The sequence below is a fragment of the Lipomyces chichibuensis genome (genome assembly GCF_038497645.1).
Source record: "Lipomyces chichibuensis strain CBS 12929 unplaced genomic scaffold V1513scaffold_26, whole genome shotgun sequence".
NCBI classification, from domain to species: Eukaryota; Fungi; Ascomycota; class Lipomycetes; order Lipomycetales; family Lipomycetaceae; genus Lipomyces; species Lipomyces chichibuensis.
The window spans coordinates 1-15,035 of NW_027117478.1; the positions used below are offsets into that span (position 1 = coordinate 1).

At 45.7% G+C, this 15,035-nt stretch overlaps 5 protein-coding genes across 5 annotated transcripts; 3 read left to right on the plus strand and 2 right to left on the minus strand.

The window, feature by feature from the left end:
- The first annotated feature begins 2,810 nt into the window (after positions 1 to 2,810).
- On the plus strand, positions 2,811 to 4,098 carry V1513DRAFT_142589 (uncharacterized protein). Its single transcript, XM_066894217.1, has 3 exons — positions 2,811 to 3,473; positions 3,525 to 3,746; positions 3,823 to 4,098. Exons 1-3 carry the CDS (start codon positions 2,967 to 2,969, stop codon positions 4,072 to 4,074), a joined length of 981 nt encoding a protein of 326 aa, XP_066752418.1. The 5' UTR covers positions 2,811 to 2,966; the 3' UTR covers positions 4,075 to 4,098.
- A 1,225-nt stretch (positions 4,099 to 5,323) lies between these two features.
- Positions 5,324 to 6,580, plus strand: V1513DRAFT_459489 (uncharacterized protein; the record flags this gene model as incomplete). Its single annotated transcript, XM_066899766.1, has 6 exons — positions 5,324 to 5,384; positions 5,820 to 5,868; positions 5,916 to 6,100; positions 6,123 to 6,278; positions 6,338 to 6,468; positions 6,503 to 6,580. The coding sequence occupies 6 exons, from the start codon at positions 5,324 to 5,326 to the stop codon at positions 6,578 to 6,580; spliced, it is 660 nt and encodes a 219-aa protein (XP_066752419.1).
- An 897-nt stretch (positions 6,581 to 7,477) lies between these two features.
- On the minus strand, positions 7,478 to 9,317 carry V1513DRAFT_381910 (uncharacterized protein; the record flags this gene model as incomplete). The annotated part of the gene is made up of 4 exons (XM_066895085.1): positions 7,478 to 8,189; positions 8,240 to 9,049; positions 9,107 to 9,198; positions 9,252 to 9,317. The coding sequence occupies 4 exons, from the start codon at positions 9,315 to 9,317 to the stop codon at positions 7,478 to 7,480; spliced, it is 1,680 nt and encodes a 559-aa protein (XP_066752420.1).
- Positions 9,318 to 10,056: 739 nt separating this feature from the next.
- V1513DRAFT_448240 (general substrate transporter) lies at positions 10,057 to 12,208 on the plus strand. Its single transcript, XM_066898502.1, has 2 exons — positions 10,057 to 10,690; positions 10,749 to 12,208. Exons 1-2 carry the CDS (start codon positions 10,306 to 10,308, stop codon positions 11,930 to 11,932), a joined length of 1,569 nt encoding a protein of 522 aa, XP_066752421.1. The 5' UTR covers positions 10,057 to 10,305; the 3' UTR covers positions 11,933 to 12,208.
- Positions 12,209 to 12,645: 437 nt separating this feature from the next.
- Positions 12,646 to 14,342, minus strand: V1513DRAFT_448243 (uncharacterized protein). Its single transcript, XM_066898503.1, has 2 exons — positions 13,655 to 14,342; positions 12,646 to 13,600 (listed from the first exon to the last, which is right to left on the minus strand). The coding sequence occupies exons 1-2, from the start codon at positions 14,158 to 14,160 to the stop codon at positions 12,817 to 12,819; spliced, it is 1,290 nt and encodes a 429-aa protein (XP_066752422.1). The 5' UTR covers positions 14,161 to 14,342; the 3' UTR covers positions 12,646 to 12,816.
- Positions 14,343 to 15,035: the final 693 nt, after the last annotated feature.

Consider the following 15,035-nt stretch of genomic DNA (forward strand, 5'->3'; position numbering starts at 1 on the left):
CACGTGATTACACTTTGCCTAAAGAGGTAGGGGTGTAGCTTTAGTAACCCAGAGGGGTGTAGCTTTAGTAACCGGGGGGTGTAGCTTTATCCTGGTCCTTTCTTTCTGACGACCCTGAGCCCGACACTGTTTGGGAAAACATAGCAGCACTTGTAAACTCCTGGGGTTTAACTGTTGAACAAGGCTAGGGTTCCACCTAGAAGCTGTTGGATAGAGTTCGTCTAGAGTTTGAGACGCACCGCACAGAGGTTTGACAAATCCGGATTTGGCTCAACCTTGGCCGGCTGGCACTTGTGTCATCGGCGGGGCAATTAGGGTTAGGGTCGTGTCTACCATTCTGACAGGGATGCGATGGGGCAATTCCGAAAATGAGACGAGAGTAAGCTCATTCGCGCTCTCGTGCTGCATTCTTCTATTTCAACTAGTGCACCGTAACGTACGTAAAGCATTAGTCGAGATGCCGTGTAGTACTGTCATCTGCCGCATCGTACACGCTTTACTGAGACTCTGACGAGTTTGCAAGTAGGGTAGTCTTCAGATCGGGTTAGGGTACTGAACCCGGATATATTCTACAAAAGACGTGAAAATACCAACTCTATGCTCGCCATTTAGATAGCAAAATAGCAGGCTTTCATTAGGGACGCTCTAATTTTGCAACAAGGTAGCGGCAAGGACACCGTGTGAATGATCTGTCTATACGACGCATCCAAGACGAGACAACCTTGAGCGCATACGGCCGTAAGCTCGCTGAGTAGAGTCGACGCAGACCTACCTTCTTCTTCCTAACTCTTTGGTCATGCGACGTCCTCGATCTCCTTCGTAATTGATGTTTTGACAAGTGGCTCTGGTGCTGCACCGCGACGTCGTTATCAATGTGTTGAATGTTGTCGCATATCTCCGTATTTTGGGTATAACCGAGACACAAACGCGCTGACGACATAACAAATGTAGCGCATTGATCTCTGTTCAAGCTTCCGCATCAGTGGGAGCACGCATTTTAAAGATAGCTTTGCCCCCTCGAATTTGACCATATCCTAGCGCTGCCGCTTGAAAGACGTGGCGGAGCGAAGTATAGCTTCAGTCGTCTTGTTTCCGTCGAAGATAGACCCGCGAAGCACGATCCCTTGACCATAAAGCGGTACACAGGTACGCGGTTTAAGGGTTGGAGAGACTCTGGATGATTGTCTATACAATCTGTGTATTCAGTCTCAAGGGATTGAATATCTACTTATATACTTGAGACTATGCCTGATTATAGGGCTGTTTCGAATCCGAATATCTGCAAGTTTTCCCAATATTTGTATTCGATATTCGACTTTTGAAAGGCATTCGAATAATATTCGATATTTGTATTCGACAAATAAGGTTTAGGTCGAATAATATCGGCTCGAATATTCGTATTCGATCGAATAGAATGGATGACCAAATCACATGATATTACTTAAATAAGTTAAACCATTTCCTATTAAAGCCTAGTTATAAGCCGCAAACCTATATCTAACCCCTCGGACCCGAAGTCTGGGACCAGCTCTCAATTCTTTTCTATAGATTTGTATACGATTATCCAGCGCTTATTGACTCTCATATTTAAATGGAAACCAGAGGGTATCGACAAAACTGCTTCGCCCTCAATGACGACTACGATAGTGAAGTTTTATTAGAAGATCAGCTGTCCAATAGTCCAACTCCTGGGCCATCATCTAACCCCATATTCGGTCAAGAGAACTCGATTCTTTCATTGATATTAGTGAAGTCGAGGTTTTACCTTGACGCCGACCAAATCGGACAACTATTGTTATAACTGGCAAATGTCTGTATACGAAGGCTTAGTGACTCTTGCAGCTTCAAATACCCAGTGAATTCATTTCTCTACGATTGATTATGTAATACTATGTTGAATATCGAATATCGGCACGATATGCGTCAAATGACACTATGTAATAGAGATAGCGTGATTGAACACGTCATCTCAACCCCGGCATCTAGAATATTCTAGGGTGCACTGAACACCTATAGAATATTCTGTCTTGGATGCTACTGACAAATCATCTGTCAGCATTGTCAGCTTTTAATGTCAAGGTGTGGATGTCAGCTGTGGATGTCAGCTGTGGACGTCAGCTGTGGACGTCAGCTGTGTGCATCACCTGAAGACGTCAGCTGTCTACTGTAGCTAGAAGGTTGATTCTCAACTTTTACCTAGCTATCGGTGACGTCATAGTTGTCATTTCAACATATTTCTACCACGGAGAGCACCGAGAAACCTCGGATAAACACCGAGAACACTGGAAGTGAAGGCTGACATTCTTCCGAGAATGCCGATCTCTCACAAGTGGAATTCTTCGCTTATCTTGATATAATCATCAACACGAGTAGCTCGAATATCAATGCCAAGCTGTACAAACTCAGGGGTTAGTCGCAACCGATATCATTTTGCGGCAAACATGTACATTTTCGGGATATACCACGAATGGATCTCGTCCATCATATCCAAGGTCTTTAGTATACACGTACATTTCACCAATATCCTCCCCATGTCCACCGGGGTGTCTTGATCTGCAACTTCAGCGTGTTCCAAAGACGCCTTGATGCCAGTAATGTTGCTCCATATTTCAATCTCGACCGAGTTATACGATCTGCAAACAAGAGGAGAGCCAGATTTGTACTACGTCAGAGCAAACATCTCAGCTGTCTCCCTCAGAGTAATGATTTCGGACAAATTGGAAAGGATGGTCGGGTCGGAAGAATACCTGGGGCGGCGAACTTTAACAGCCACGTGGGAAACTTTATAACTATTGATTATAATATATGATTAGTGATCCAAAATATTCGAGATTAGCTTTCCATGCGTGGCTCATTGTTGGCTTCGGAATCGGAACAATTTATGTCGGAGTACAAAAGCTCGGAGATCTCTAGTTTTTTTCCGCTTCATCATTTACATCCTACAATTCCGGTTACACTACGCAAGCATGTCTTCAATCGCAGCAATCCGCGCACAACTCCAACCCATTCCTCTTCCTACGGCATCATTTGCAGGTCAAACCATCATCGTCACGGGCTCCAATACTGGTCTAGGACTTGAGGCTGCAAGGCACTTTGTACGACTTAACGCAGAGCGAGTAATCCTTGCGGTTAGATCTATTGACAAGGGCGAAGACGCCAAAGCCTCTATCGAAGCCTCCACGAGCCGCAGAAACGTTGTCGAAGTACGGCAGATAGACATGTCCAACTACGATTCCATTAAAGTATTTGCAAGTTTTTGTCAGTCGCTGGACAGATTAGATGTCGTAGTTGCAAATGCTGGCGTTTTGAGAAACACTTATGAAGAGGCTGGAGGAACTGAGATTAGTATCGCGGTTAATGTCATTGGGACATTTTTGCTTGCACTCAACCTCTTCCCAATCCTAAGACGTTCAAGGCAGACTACAGGTCAAACATCAAAGCTAGTGATAACAAGCTCTGTTGTACATGAAAATGTAAGTCTCCAAATCTTTCTAGGCAGTGATTTTGAAGCTAAGAATCGGAAGGCAAAATTTCAAGAGCAGCATGAATCCCGCATTTTCGATGCCTTCAAGAAAAACAAAAAGTCATACCTCGCAGATCGATATAATACGTCGAAACTCCTTGAAGTTCTCCTTGTTCGTTCGATAGCTGAGGCGATGGAAAAAGGTCCACATGCAGCGGAGCCCGTGATTCTAAACAATGTGAATCCGGGCTTGTGTCATTCGGAGCTCGACAGGGATATTAAGGTATGGTTTTATCTAGTCCTAGGCTTTTTATTGCACAATATGGAACAAAACACTGAGCTGATTCCATTATTGCTAGGGACTGACTGGCCACTTTCTCATGGTCGCCAAAGCATTAATTGCGCGGACAACAGAGGTCGGTGGCCGTACGCTCGTTCACAGTGCAGCTGCTGGGAGCGAGAGCCATGGTCAGTACATGAGCGAATGCAAAGTCAAGCAGCCAAGCAAGTTCGTTAGGAGCAAGGAGGGAGCGCTGGCTCAGAAACGAGTGCATAAAGAGTTAATGGATATTCTGGAGGCCATTCAGCCAGGGATCACAAAGAATATCTGAGTAGATTCATGAGCTGTTATGGAGATTTGGAGTAAAGCTATTGTCAGTCAATTGTATAAGGCTCTCCCAAGTTCTTTTTTGTATAGATTTCTAAGCCAGTCGTACACCGACCTGTTCATATAAATGTACAGTAGGTATTCTCGTACAACTTGTGCAGATCTGATCTGCAACCCTGCATTGAACATTTTCTGTAAACAACCAGCGATATAGAGAGTTCCACAGTTTGGTATTCCAGAAGGATATCGTATCACCAACAGGTCACAATTCTGACAAAACACTAACGCAGCTATAGCTTCTAGTGCAAAGAGTTGCCATTTGCCTATTCCTTCAAAGTCATGGAAGTTTTCGGCAAAGAGAGTTCTGTGGAAACATGTAGAAGGCTAGCCTACGATCAGAAATTCCAATATGTTCTATAAAGAAGAGAAACGTGGCGGTGATACCGCGAATAAATTGACCTGGTATTACCCGTAGGCATGTAACAATATAAGCGAATTTCTCTATTGCAAGAAGTTCTACTGTCTCGCTCAGTCGTTTAGAAACCCGAACAAAGCGCTATTTTCCAGAGTGATAATGGCACACAAATCGTGACGCCGTTCAATCACAAGTGGTATTGGGATAAAATTGACATAAAATTGCAACACTGAGTATATAAGTTTTCCTGCCGAACAGACCACCATAATTAGCACACCACCCGATCCAAATTGAGATTTATGACCAACTTCTGTCCAGACACCTTGCCTTGCCGGAGTTCATTAAGGCCCAGTATGATCTTATCAAATTCACTTCCTAACACACGACGAGGAAGAGGCTTTACATCTTTGACAAACTGTGGCAGATTGGCATAGAAGCGAACAAGAGCCTCGCGATCTGAAGGAGACGCCGGAAATGATGGCCCTATCGGAGGTAGAAATGCGAATTTATGACCGAAAGCACGAAATACAACAAGAAAGTCATATTGGACACCACGTACTTTCGACTTTCCTTGATCCAAGAGCGTCACGATCTGGCCACGACCTTTTTGATGACTTGAGCACAGAACTCTGTTGAGCGACACTCTGTTATGCAGTCTAGTGCTTGTGTAATGCCCGCAATAGATATCTAATGTCTTTAGTTCAAAATGAATACTTCGAGTGCCACGGCGAGTTTCATATAAGCTTTTCAAAGGCCAACGCGTCCGCAACAGTAATCTACGAGCACATTAACAGTAATCTACGAGCACATTGGTCATACTGAATCAAGGATGTTTCGCATGACAGATGAGGTCCGAAATCGAAATTACATTAAGTCACATAAGTACCTTCCGCTGTTGAGTGATGACGGGCGGGATGCGAGACAGGAAGGTGTCGACATTGTCGACGAAAACTCTTGTGGAATCCATGGACCTTGGGAACTCTCTATTGGATGAACTGTTGAACAACTGACCAGACAATTGGAACAGAACCCCTCTATTTATGCTTGCCTGGCCACACAAGAAAAAGCAGACGAGACACACAAAGACACGAAGCCAACAAATGGCGAAACGGGAAGAAGTGCAACCGAGAAGAATCCGAAGAAGAACATGGGCGACTAGAAACTACAAGAACCGAAGACGTGAGAAGAACTGTTTGGTTGAGCAAATCCAGAATTGCCATATTCTCAGGGGTGCCAGGAGATGTGCGCCACAAACTCTAATCCAGCAGCGTCTAGCTGGAACCCTAGCCTCGTTCAACATCCGCTACGCCAAATTTATCGAAACCTGATCTAAGTGACCAATCCGTCTTTTGAGCAGGCTGAAGCGCACATAATCACGAGGAAGTAAGTCTACAACTTCTGGCTTTCCTGAAGCAAGGCGAATGGCATAGGTACGTTGATGATTTTAAATCCGCTCAACTCTTAGTGGCCGAGCAAGATGGCTATGAACTACTCCAAGGTCTTCAAGAGCCTGGGATATCATTGGCCATTCTAGCGTCTTATTTCACCGATAGTCAGAAGTTCAACCGCGCCAAGATGACGCCACGTTCGGAGCCTAACAAGCACGGCATTGAACGTCCTTACCGAATTCGACCTAGTGTCGCTCCCTTTGTCTTACCTTCTTCTTGACACTCGAGGTATTCAAGAAACCGGTAAAAGGGGATCACGGTTGACAACGTGGCTCATGGAGTTGCGAAATGCAGGGCTGAAGCCGAAATGGGTCCACACTGACAAGGACTTTGCAGATATAAAGCGTTTATGCCCATTCGGACTGACATACTTTAGTGTTTCTAATCAACAATTTTTGTAATAGAAGTAACAGCGGCAAGCCTGGCATTTGGAAGAAACAATGATGGCTACAATCACCATTTCTGTCTTTGGCATAGCCTGCGTGCAGTCAGTCAAAATATCAGCGGCAAGGCAGAAGGCAGGGTTGGTGATTCAGTCGATACTGCTCGGACATCTATACGAAAGGCAGCTCTCCCTATTTTACTTTCATGGATATGTCGGACACATATTACACAGCGCTTGTTCTATACCCTCGGGTAGAAGGTGATTAGCTTCTAGCCAGCTCGTAGATGAGGCCGTTGGGCAAGAGATTCTCGACGCTCTTCGTGAAAACATTCATCGCGACTATCCAGATTTTGCGATACAACCTAGTCTATATTCTTGCAGCTTGAAATCGCAGTGAATTCATTTCTCTACGATTGATTATGTAATCCTATGTCGAATATCGAATATCGGCACGATATGTCGAATATTGGATTCGACCGTCGAAGAATGTTTCGAATTCGATATCGTATCCGACGCTAATAACCGGTCGAATATCGTCAATAGCCCTATTTGGAAATGAATGACTGTATCAATCGTTACTTCGCTATTGTCACTGCTATGGATAAGAACGGCTATAGGATAACTAACGGTTAAATGCGGATGTTATACAAACATCCAGCCAGGTCGTTAGCACGGATTTCGGTCAGGGTAAATTTATTAGCCCATACCTAATTAGGAATACGATTACTATGCGATTACTATACGATTTTTTGTAGACTGACGATTGCCTTACGATTAGATCCTCAGCTTTCCAGTATTAAATTTTGCCGGTACCGCAATCGTATCCACGCCTATGATGGGGAAATACGATAGTATATGGGGACAGCCAGGCTCATCTGTGGCTTTCTTTTAGAACACATTTCCCATCGATATGAGCAAATATATGTTGACTTCCTGCGGATCAAGCACGAGACACCTATCACCTGACATTCCCGCTTCGATGAGCATCCACTCCACCAGCGATAGCATATTTCTTTGGCGCCTTGAAGGGCCTCGGAGATGCCAATGCATTGATTTCTTGGTAGCACCGAAGTCAAACCGATTCCGATTCTCAGCAGCGCAGGGACAGAAATTTCACATTTATCTTATTTCATGTAAACCCGTAAAATTCCAATTAACATCACCGTGGTAAATTAGCAACGGCCATCATTAATGGCACCAAATAGGGATGCTGCCCACCTCCGAACGTAGCTAACAATGCTATAAACTGATTCAAGACCTCCATGTCGGATGGCACGAGCTTACAATCCTCAATTCTAGAATTCCTCAATAACGGATAACTCGACATCAACTTGATCGCAGTGCTTGCAATATCATACAACTTCCCTATCATCCCAATCCCATGGACCTCTAAATTTTCCATAGTGAACTTTTTACTAATCCGCATGGTATCCCGTGCAATATCAATTGCATAAGATAGACTCATTTCCCTGGAATCTGCAAGTTCTTCATCTTGTAGAAGGCCATGGTAGTGGCAAACGTTCCATAGTCGATTATGCAACCATCGTTGTGAAATCGTAATGTCAGCAATCTGAGCCTCACTGACCAAATTGTGACCAGTGGTGGTGTCATCGTACACTTCTGAAATGAGGCGATGCATGTCAAGCGCGCGTTTCATAGTTATCCGTGTACAGCAACCGGAATCCGCAGCGCATTTCTCGTTCCAACAGTCTAACATGTCGACGCTAATAATGCTAAACAGACTGACAAGCTTTGTCATTCCAAAAGTTGCACCGAACTGACTCTGATAACCTGCAGAAGAAATCGCAGACATCTGCAGTCGGGATGGTAAGTTTTGTGATAACTCGTATCTTAGTTGAACAGCAACGGCACTGGCCTTGTTAGCAAATGTATTGAGGGGACACTCAAAAAAACTACTCACTGTTCCGTTACCGCTAATATCCTATACAAGTTTGCTCTCTTCTCTCGCTCCTCAACCGAAGTAGTTTCGTCGCCAACCGACTGCGCTTCCATAATTTCCGATAAAGTTACCGCCTCTCGCAACCGTAGCCACGCAGAATGCGGCAACTGCAGATTGAAATAGCACGCAAATAAAAAGAATGAAGTAAGAATACTATCGACAGTAGGCCTCTCGACAAACGATGGATCCATATTGCGCATTGCGATGGCATCGTCCATTAGCGTCTGCGCGAGTCGTGTGCGTTCCCGTAAGGTTGTTTTGTCCAGCCGGACGTTATCGCACTTGAAACCAGGCTGAAGTAGTACGAATGCGCAGATTGAGAGAACAAGCGCACCGAAATCGAGGTTTCGTATGTTCTCGCGGGCCCCCAAGCGTGCTAATAGAGATGTGCAGTCGACTAGTGGATGATATTTCGACCATCGCCAGGTATACGAATGAACCAATGAATCCATCGTGCGATTATCGACGTTGACCAATTTAGGAACAAGCTGTGTCTGGTCATATTCGTCGCTGAATAGAGTCGACTCTGAATTTGCCGGAATATCTGAGAAAAGAGTATTGAAGAAATCTGACTGAAGGAGCATTTTGTTTGGTGTCATGCCAGTTCGCGCCGTTAACGATAGAGAATCCATATTACTTGGCGATAACTGCCATGATGATAGAGTCAATGGCGACCCAGGTTCGTTGATTCCATCTTCAAATGGGGTTCTCGTGAAGTTGGCGACTTCTTCACTTGGATAGGACGACTTAAGCCGGATAAGACCGATTCTGCTACAAGTGAATACGTCAGAGAACCAACCTATTTCAGTAATTAAGATCATTATTTACTTTCCAGGCGGCCCTTTCTTTTTTCGAGACCTGATGTAGGAGCACTCCAACGAAAGGTTAATGCATCGCGGACAAGGTAATGAACGACCGCACTGATCGGTCAGAAGCGAATTAATTATAGCACAAACAACAAATGCCTCCTCACCTTGACCTTTCGCGAGGAACACTGATCACAAGCACGATCGTGGTGTGAATTTGGCGAAGAAGCCATATCAAATTGGTAAAATGTCAACTCTATAGCACTATTGCTTGGGTGTTTGTGGGACGATGCAGAGACGGCGAAAGTCTGCAACTTCAATCTGGGTCTTAAAGTGCGGGGTTTATGTTTGGGCCAATCGACAAACTCTAGTAGTAAATTCCCATCCCTATTTGGCAGATGCGGCAGTGCCGGCTTGTACAGCGTTTTAACAGCAAACTTATCTAGTCTGTCGAGTGGTTATTTCATGTTAAAAGCGTCCTTTGCTCTAGCGTAGCTGAGCTCTGGCAAGTAACTACCATTTGCAGCAGTTTGGTGAAGACTTGCCTATTTCGGTAGAAACTAGTCGTACTGAAGGTTAGGGCAACCCCTCGATTTATGATCAGGATTAGGGGTATTAACAGGGTGGGCGTAGATTTCCGAAGACTATTAACTGATGAACTCTAAATTAGAAATGCCGCAAGCGTAAGTTCGCGACAGTTGTAGTGGCGGATCGACAATAACGTTGGTTGACGGAGTCAAGTTACGAGCTCACAATTCTATTCAGAACAAAATATGTTTGGGAATAATCGACAGGGACGAAGAGTATCAGTATCTTGGTTACGCGAGCCTCCAGCGGGGTGTCCAGAAAGTTTTTCCGGTCGTGGAACCGTGACCAGCGGAATCCCCTAGCAGAGTACTGGCAGTGTGGCGAAGCACGGCTGCTTGGAGCGCCACCGGATTAAACTTCTTCCACGACCCTAGCCAGTTCCACACCAAAATGGCCAACGCACACAAAATTAAAGTACATTGAGTTGTATTCCTGGTGCACTAGACTTTTGAGTGGCTAGTAACTGATCATCACTTTTCATTCTGGGGTCCCCACCCTTCTCCGGCAAGCACGGCAACAACCCCGCCATGTGGGGCAGTTCCGGAGACGTTAAACTTCTTCCTCCTCCTTATCTTTTTCGTCTACTTAGAGATTGCATTATCCTCTTTTCACTCACTTCACACATCATTCGCTATGTTCAATGTCAAGAAAGCGGCTGTCATCGTGGCGCCCAAGGAGGGCTCTAGCATCCCAGCTATCTTTGTAGGTTCCTTCGCTGCATTCGGTGGTATCCTTTTCGGCTATGACACTGGTTCTATTAGTGGCATTATCGCCATGAATATGTTCAAGCAGGAGTTTGCTACTAATCACTACGTGGACGGGACACCATACCTCACTTCTGGACAAACGTCGATGATCGTTTCGCTCTTGTCGGCTGGTACTTTCGTTGGTGCTCTGGCGATCTCCGTTATTGGTGACATGGTCGGTCGTCGCTATTCGCTTATTGCCTCTTGCGGTGTCTTCTCCATTGGCGTTCTTCTACAGTGCGTGGCCACAGCTATTCCTCTATTCACTGTCGGTATGTCGCCTTCTGCACCTCCGCTCGTTGTTTGCGCTCATGCTAATTTGCGCAACAGGTCGTGTAATTGCTGGTTTCGGCGTTGGTCTAATATCTGCCATTGTTCCTCTCTATCAATCTGAAGCGTCGCCGAAGTGGATCCGAGGTGCAGTTGTTTCCGCCTACCAGTTTGCAATCACTATCGGCTTGCTCATTGCATCTATTGTGAATCAAGCCTCCAAAAATCGAACCGATACTGGCGCGTATCGTATTCCAATTGCTGTTCAATTTGCTTGGGCCCTCGTTCTTGCCACGGGTATGGTCTTCCTTCCCGAATCGCCACGATACTACGTGCAGAAAGATAAATTGGATGCTGCCCGCCGTTCTCTCGGTCGTCTGCATTCTCTTCCGCCGGACCATCCATTAGTTACTGACGAGCTTCTTGAAATTCAATCTAACAACGAATACGAGTTGTCATTTGGCAAATCCTCGCTTGTTGACTGCTTCAAGACCGACGGGCGTCAGCTTTACCGTATCCTTGTCGGCACCACTATCCAGGCTCTGCAACAATTGACCGGTATCAACTTCATCTTCTACTACGGCACCGATTTCTTCCAAAAGTCCGGCATCTCCAACCCGTTTACTATCGCCCTTGTCACCAATATTGTCAACGTCGCCTTCACTCCTCCCGGCATGTACGCTGTCGAGAAGCTGGGTCGTCGCAATCTCCTACTTCTCGGCGCAGTCGGCATGTGTGTGTGTGAGTATATTGTCGCAATTGTCGGTACTTCTGTCGACAACGCTGTCTCGAACAAGGTCCTTATTGCCTTCGTCTGTTGCTACATTGCATTTTTTGCCTCTTCTTGGGGTCCAGTGGCGTGGGTTGTTGTGGGTGAGTCCTTCTCGCTCCGCACCCGTTCCAAGTCTGTGGCAATCTGTGCGGCATCTAATTGGCTGTGGAACTTTGGTATCGGCTACGCGACTCCCTACATGGTCGACTCCGGTCCAGGCAATGCTAGCCTCGGCGCCAAGGTGTTCTTCATCTGGGGTACATTTTGTTTGGTGTGCATTGCCTTCGTTTACTTCTTCGTTTACGAGACAAAGGGTCTCACTCTCGAGCAGGTGGATGAGCTCTACGAGAATGTTCCCAAGGCTTGGCAAAGTCAGTCTTTTGTTCCATCTCTCCGGGCATCTGGCGACGAAGCCGATATTGGCGAGAAGTTTGAGACCGCCAACATCGAGAAGTTGCATTTGGAGGTTTAGTTACATGAATTTTTTGTACATGTACCTCTAGACATCATTACTATAGAGGTTAAATTGGATTTGTTGTGTATATATCTGTTGTGTTTGGTTGCTCTTTGGGGTTACTTCATGGAAAGTTTCCAATATCATTCATTGGCGTTAGCAGGATTATGTCTGTAACCATGTATAAAATGTATATTATGTTAGAATCTAATATATCGCAAGCTATTATATATAAGTAAGGAGGATTTTTAATTAGTTGTATATTAAATGAAGTTACTGTCTGCAGTTATCGATATGATTATATGGACTCTAGCACGTGTGAAAGACACAATGCGACCTATACAAAGTCACCGTATATTATTAACATGGAAGTCTCAACGAAAAGTGGCAGCCAGTAACGGACAATCACTGAGGTGAACTCCATACAAACACTGTCGGGACATCAGAGATCGCTGTGTACCGCGCATACTGCACGTGCTGTGAAGAGGGTCCATCTGCTGCCCCATGCCAATGGCATGCCGCCAACATCAACTTCCGCTATTATTATCAAGCTCAATAATCTGAACTAGTGAGGAGCAGGTGATGATCGGAATATCGTGACATTACTGCGAGCTACACTACGATTTGGTGTTCCTTGCAGTGCTTGTACGCCGAATGAATCAAGAATGCATGAAGGCAGTCAATATCAAGCGCCGTAAACGCGACTGTGCCAGAGCACTCTATAAACAGTTCGTTTCAGCAACACAGCATACATTAAGACGCAAACATAACATGAACTAATAAAATTACAGATAATACCCAGAAAGTTATAATATCTATAAAATGAAACTAGATAACCGATCCAATTATGTATAGTGAAATAACTACAAAACAAATTCATTCAACCTAGATTAATGCCCTGTCTACCAGTCATCCGCACTTACTTTTATATCGCCCGTATCGCCCGTACCACCCGTACCACCAATACCACCCGTACCACCTGTACCACCTGTTCCACCTGTACCACTCTTTGCATTGTTATGCGCACGATTCCAATACGGCGCTTCGTTCTTCCAGTAATCCTCACCCTCTAAGTTCTCAGTCAAAGCTTTCCGCGCACTGTGCGCGACACCGGCGCTAACACCGTTCATGTTACCCGGTGGTCCTGAATTCGAGCCAACTTTCTTCAGATCACTATCCGACTTGCCGTGTGTCTTCCACTCGCTCATTAATGGTGGTGTGACGGTCCATCCCCGAAGCGCGCCTCTCCGCAATAGATCAGTTATTGAATAGTCAAGTGTGTCGACGAGCTCCTTGTAACTGAGATAATATAGCAGTCGTTGGGCGCCACGGTACGAGACCGCGATTGCGGACAAACCAACGGACTCGTACGATGGATAGACTGCACGCTGCGTCTCGTTCAGCTTTGTGTACGCCATGATTTCGTCCCAACAGAACCATCCATTGGGGCCGGTGCAGCCATTGTTGGCAACCTCACTACTCGCGCGATAAGGGTCGTTGTATTTTATGAATGCCTTGTTGCGGGGCGGAGCAGCCATATTAGCTTTTGAGGTGGCCAGGTGCATGATGTCCCAGTCGAGTCCGTAAGGAGCGCGCTCGAACTCCTCCTCAGTGAATGGGCGCCGCAGTCTGGACGTACGAAGTGCTTGTGCAAAGGCTGTGAACTGTGCTTTAATGTTGATATCCCTACACGTCGGTGAGCAAGTATCCCATTGTCGCAGAAAACTTCAAAACACTCACCAGTCAACATCGTCCTCGATAATGAGTGCAGTCTCGATCTTGTTATCAATAATATACTTGAAAGTGTCCATGTGGCTTCGCCAGCTACCTAAATAGGGCATATATTGCGGCGTCAATAGCTTCTCGAGACCGCGGCCCCATGGATAGGCCTTTTCGCTGATTTCCTCAGACACGACGCCGGGAATGATGTGGGAAATTTTCATATCGCATTGCGACGCGATGAGGGTGATCGCATCTTGTCGGTCTGTTCGAGACATGAGTGAAAGCATCAATATAGCACCGAATCCGAGGGTCGCGTTCTGGACATTCTGGAGCCCGTCGTACTGGACGACTGCGGTGTCGGACACCTTTTGGTCTTTTACGGAGAATTTCGCGACTTTGGCTACTTTAGTAACTTCCGCGACACTGGACACTCCGCTGAAAGTGAATATTAGAACGACGAGGACAACGATCGTGATAATGAGAGTCGACTGGTGTCGTTTGAGGACCATGTTCACGGAGCTCATCTTCCTTTAGGTTCTCGAGACAAATAAGAACAAGATGCGCCTCGACCTGAAATGTGACTATTAATGGAATACCACGCCGGTTTGTAGAATGCGTGCGAAGGAAGATCCTTGTGTTCTCTTCGAAATGGTTATCAGTAAAAGTTACCGGCAGCGCGCCTACAGCACAGTGTAAGTTGGGTTGCTGCAACAACTCAAAAGTGCTGCACGCAGCTCGTTGCCCTGAATGTTCCTGGGCGGCGCATAGACGACAGCATAACCATAAACTTCTGCACAAATATGTCCTAAATGCTACATTGATGCCACACTTGTCGATAGGGGCTGCACTATCACTCGCGATCTATTACCCGGAGCACAAACTGTCCATTATTGTCTCCACAACGTAGGTCTGGCCGTATGTTTGGTTCGCCAATAAGCCAGCGTTGGCTCTCAATATGTTAGTATATACATTAACTACGCTCGGCAATTGAATCTGGTCATTGATCGTGTCTCCCGTTTGTTGATCTTCTGAAGAATAGCTCCTAAGATTCAGCAGACCCTGGCCCGTGCTGTGAACTCCTGTTTATCATTAAACAATTCTCGCCAGATGCATCTCTGTCAGCGTCGATATATATATCAACCAGTCGTACTAATCTACAGGTATCGAGCAGCTAAATGCAGTACATATCTAGCTAGGCATCGTGAACCAATGGCGTTGTGACAACAAGTCTGCATCAGCTTACGCAGCCGACTAGAGGTCGCTCCTTTGCAACCACATCTGATCACTGCTCAAGACGTCTCCTGAAATTTTAATCGCGACATAACCAGGGAATCCGCTTCGATCCAAATGCCGATGCGAGCGCATTTAGAGGCATAATTATTTCAATTATAATCGTTCA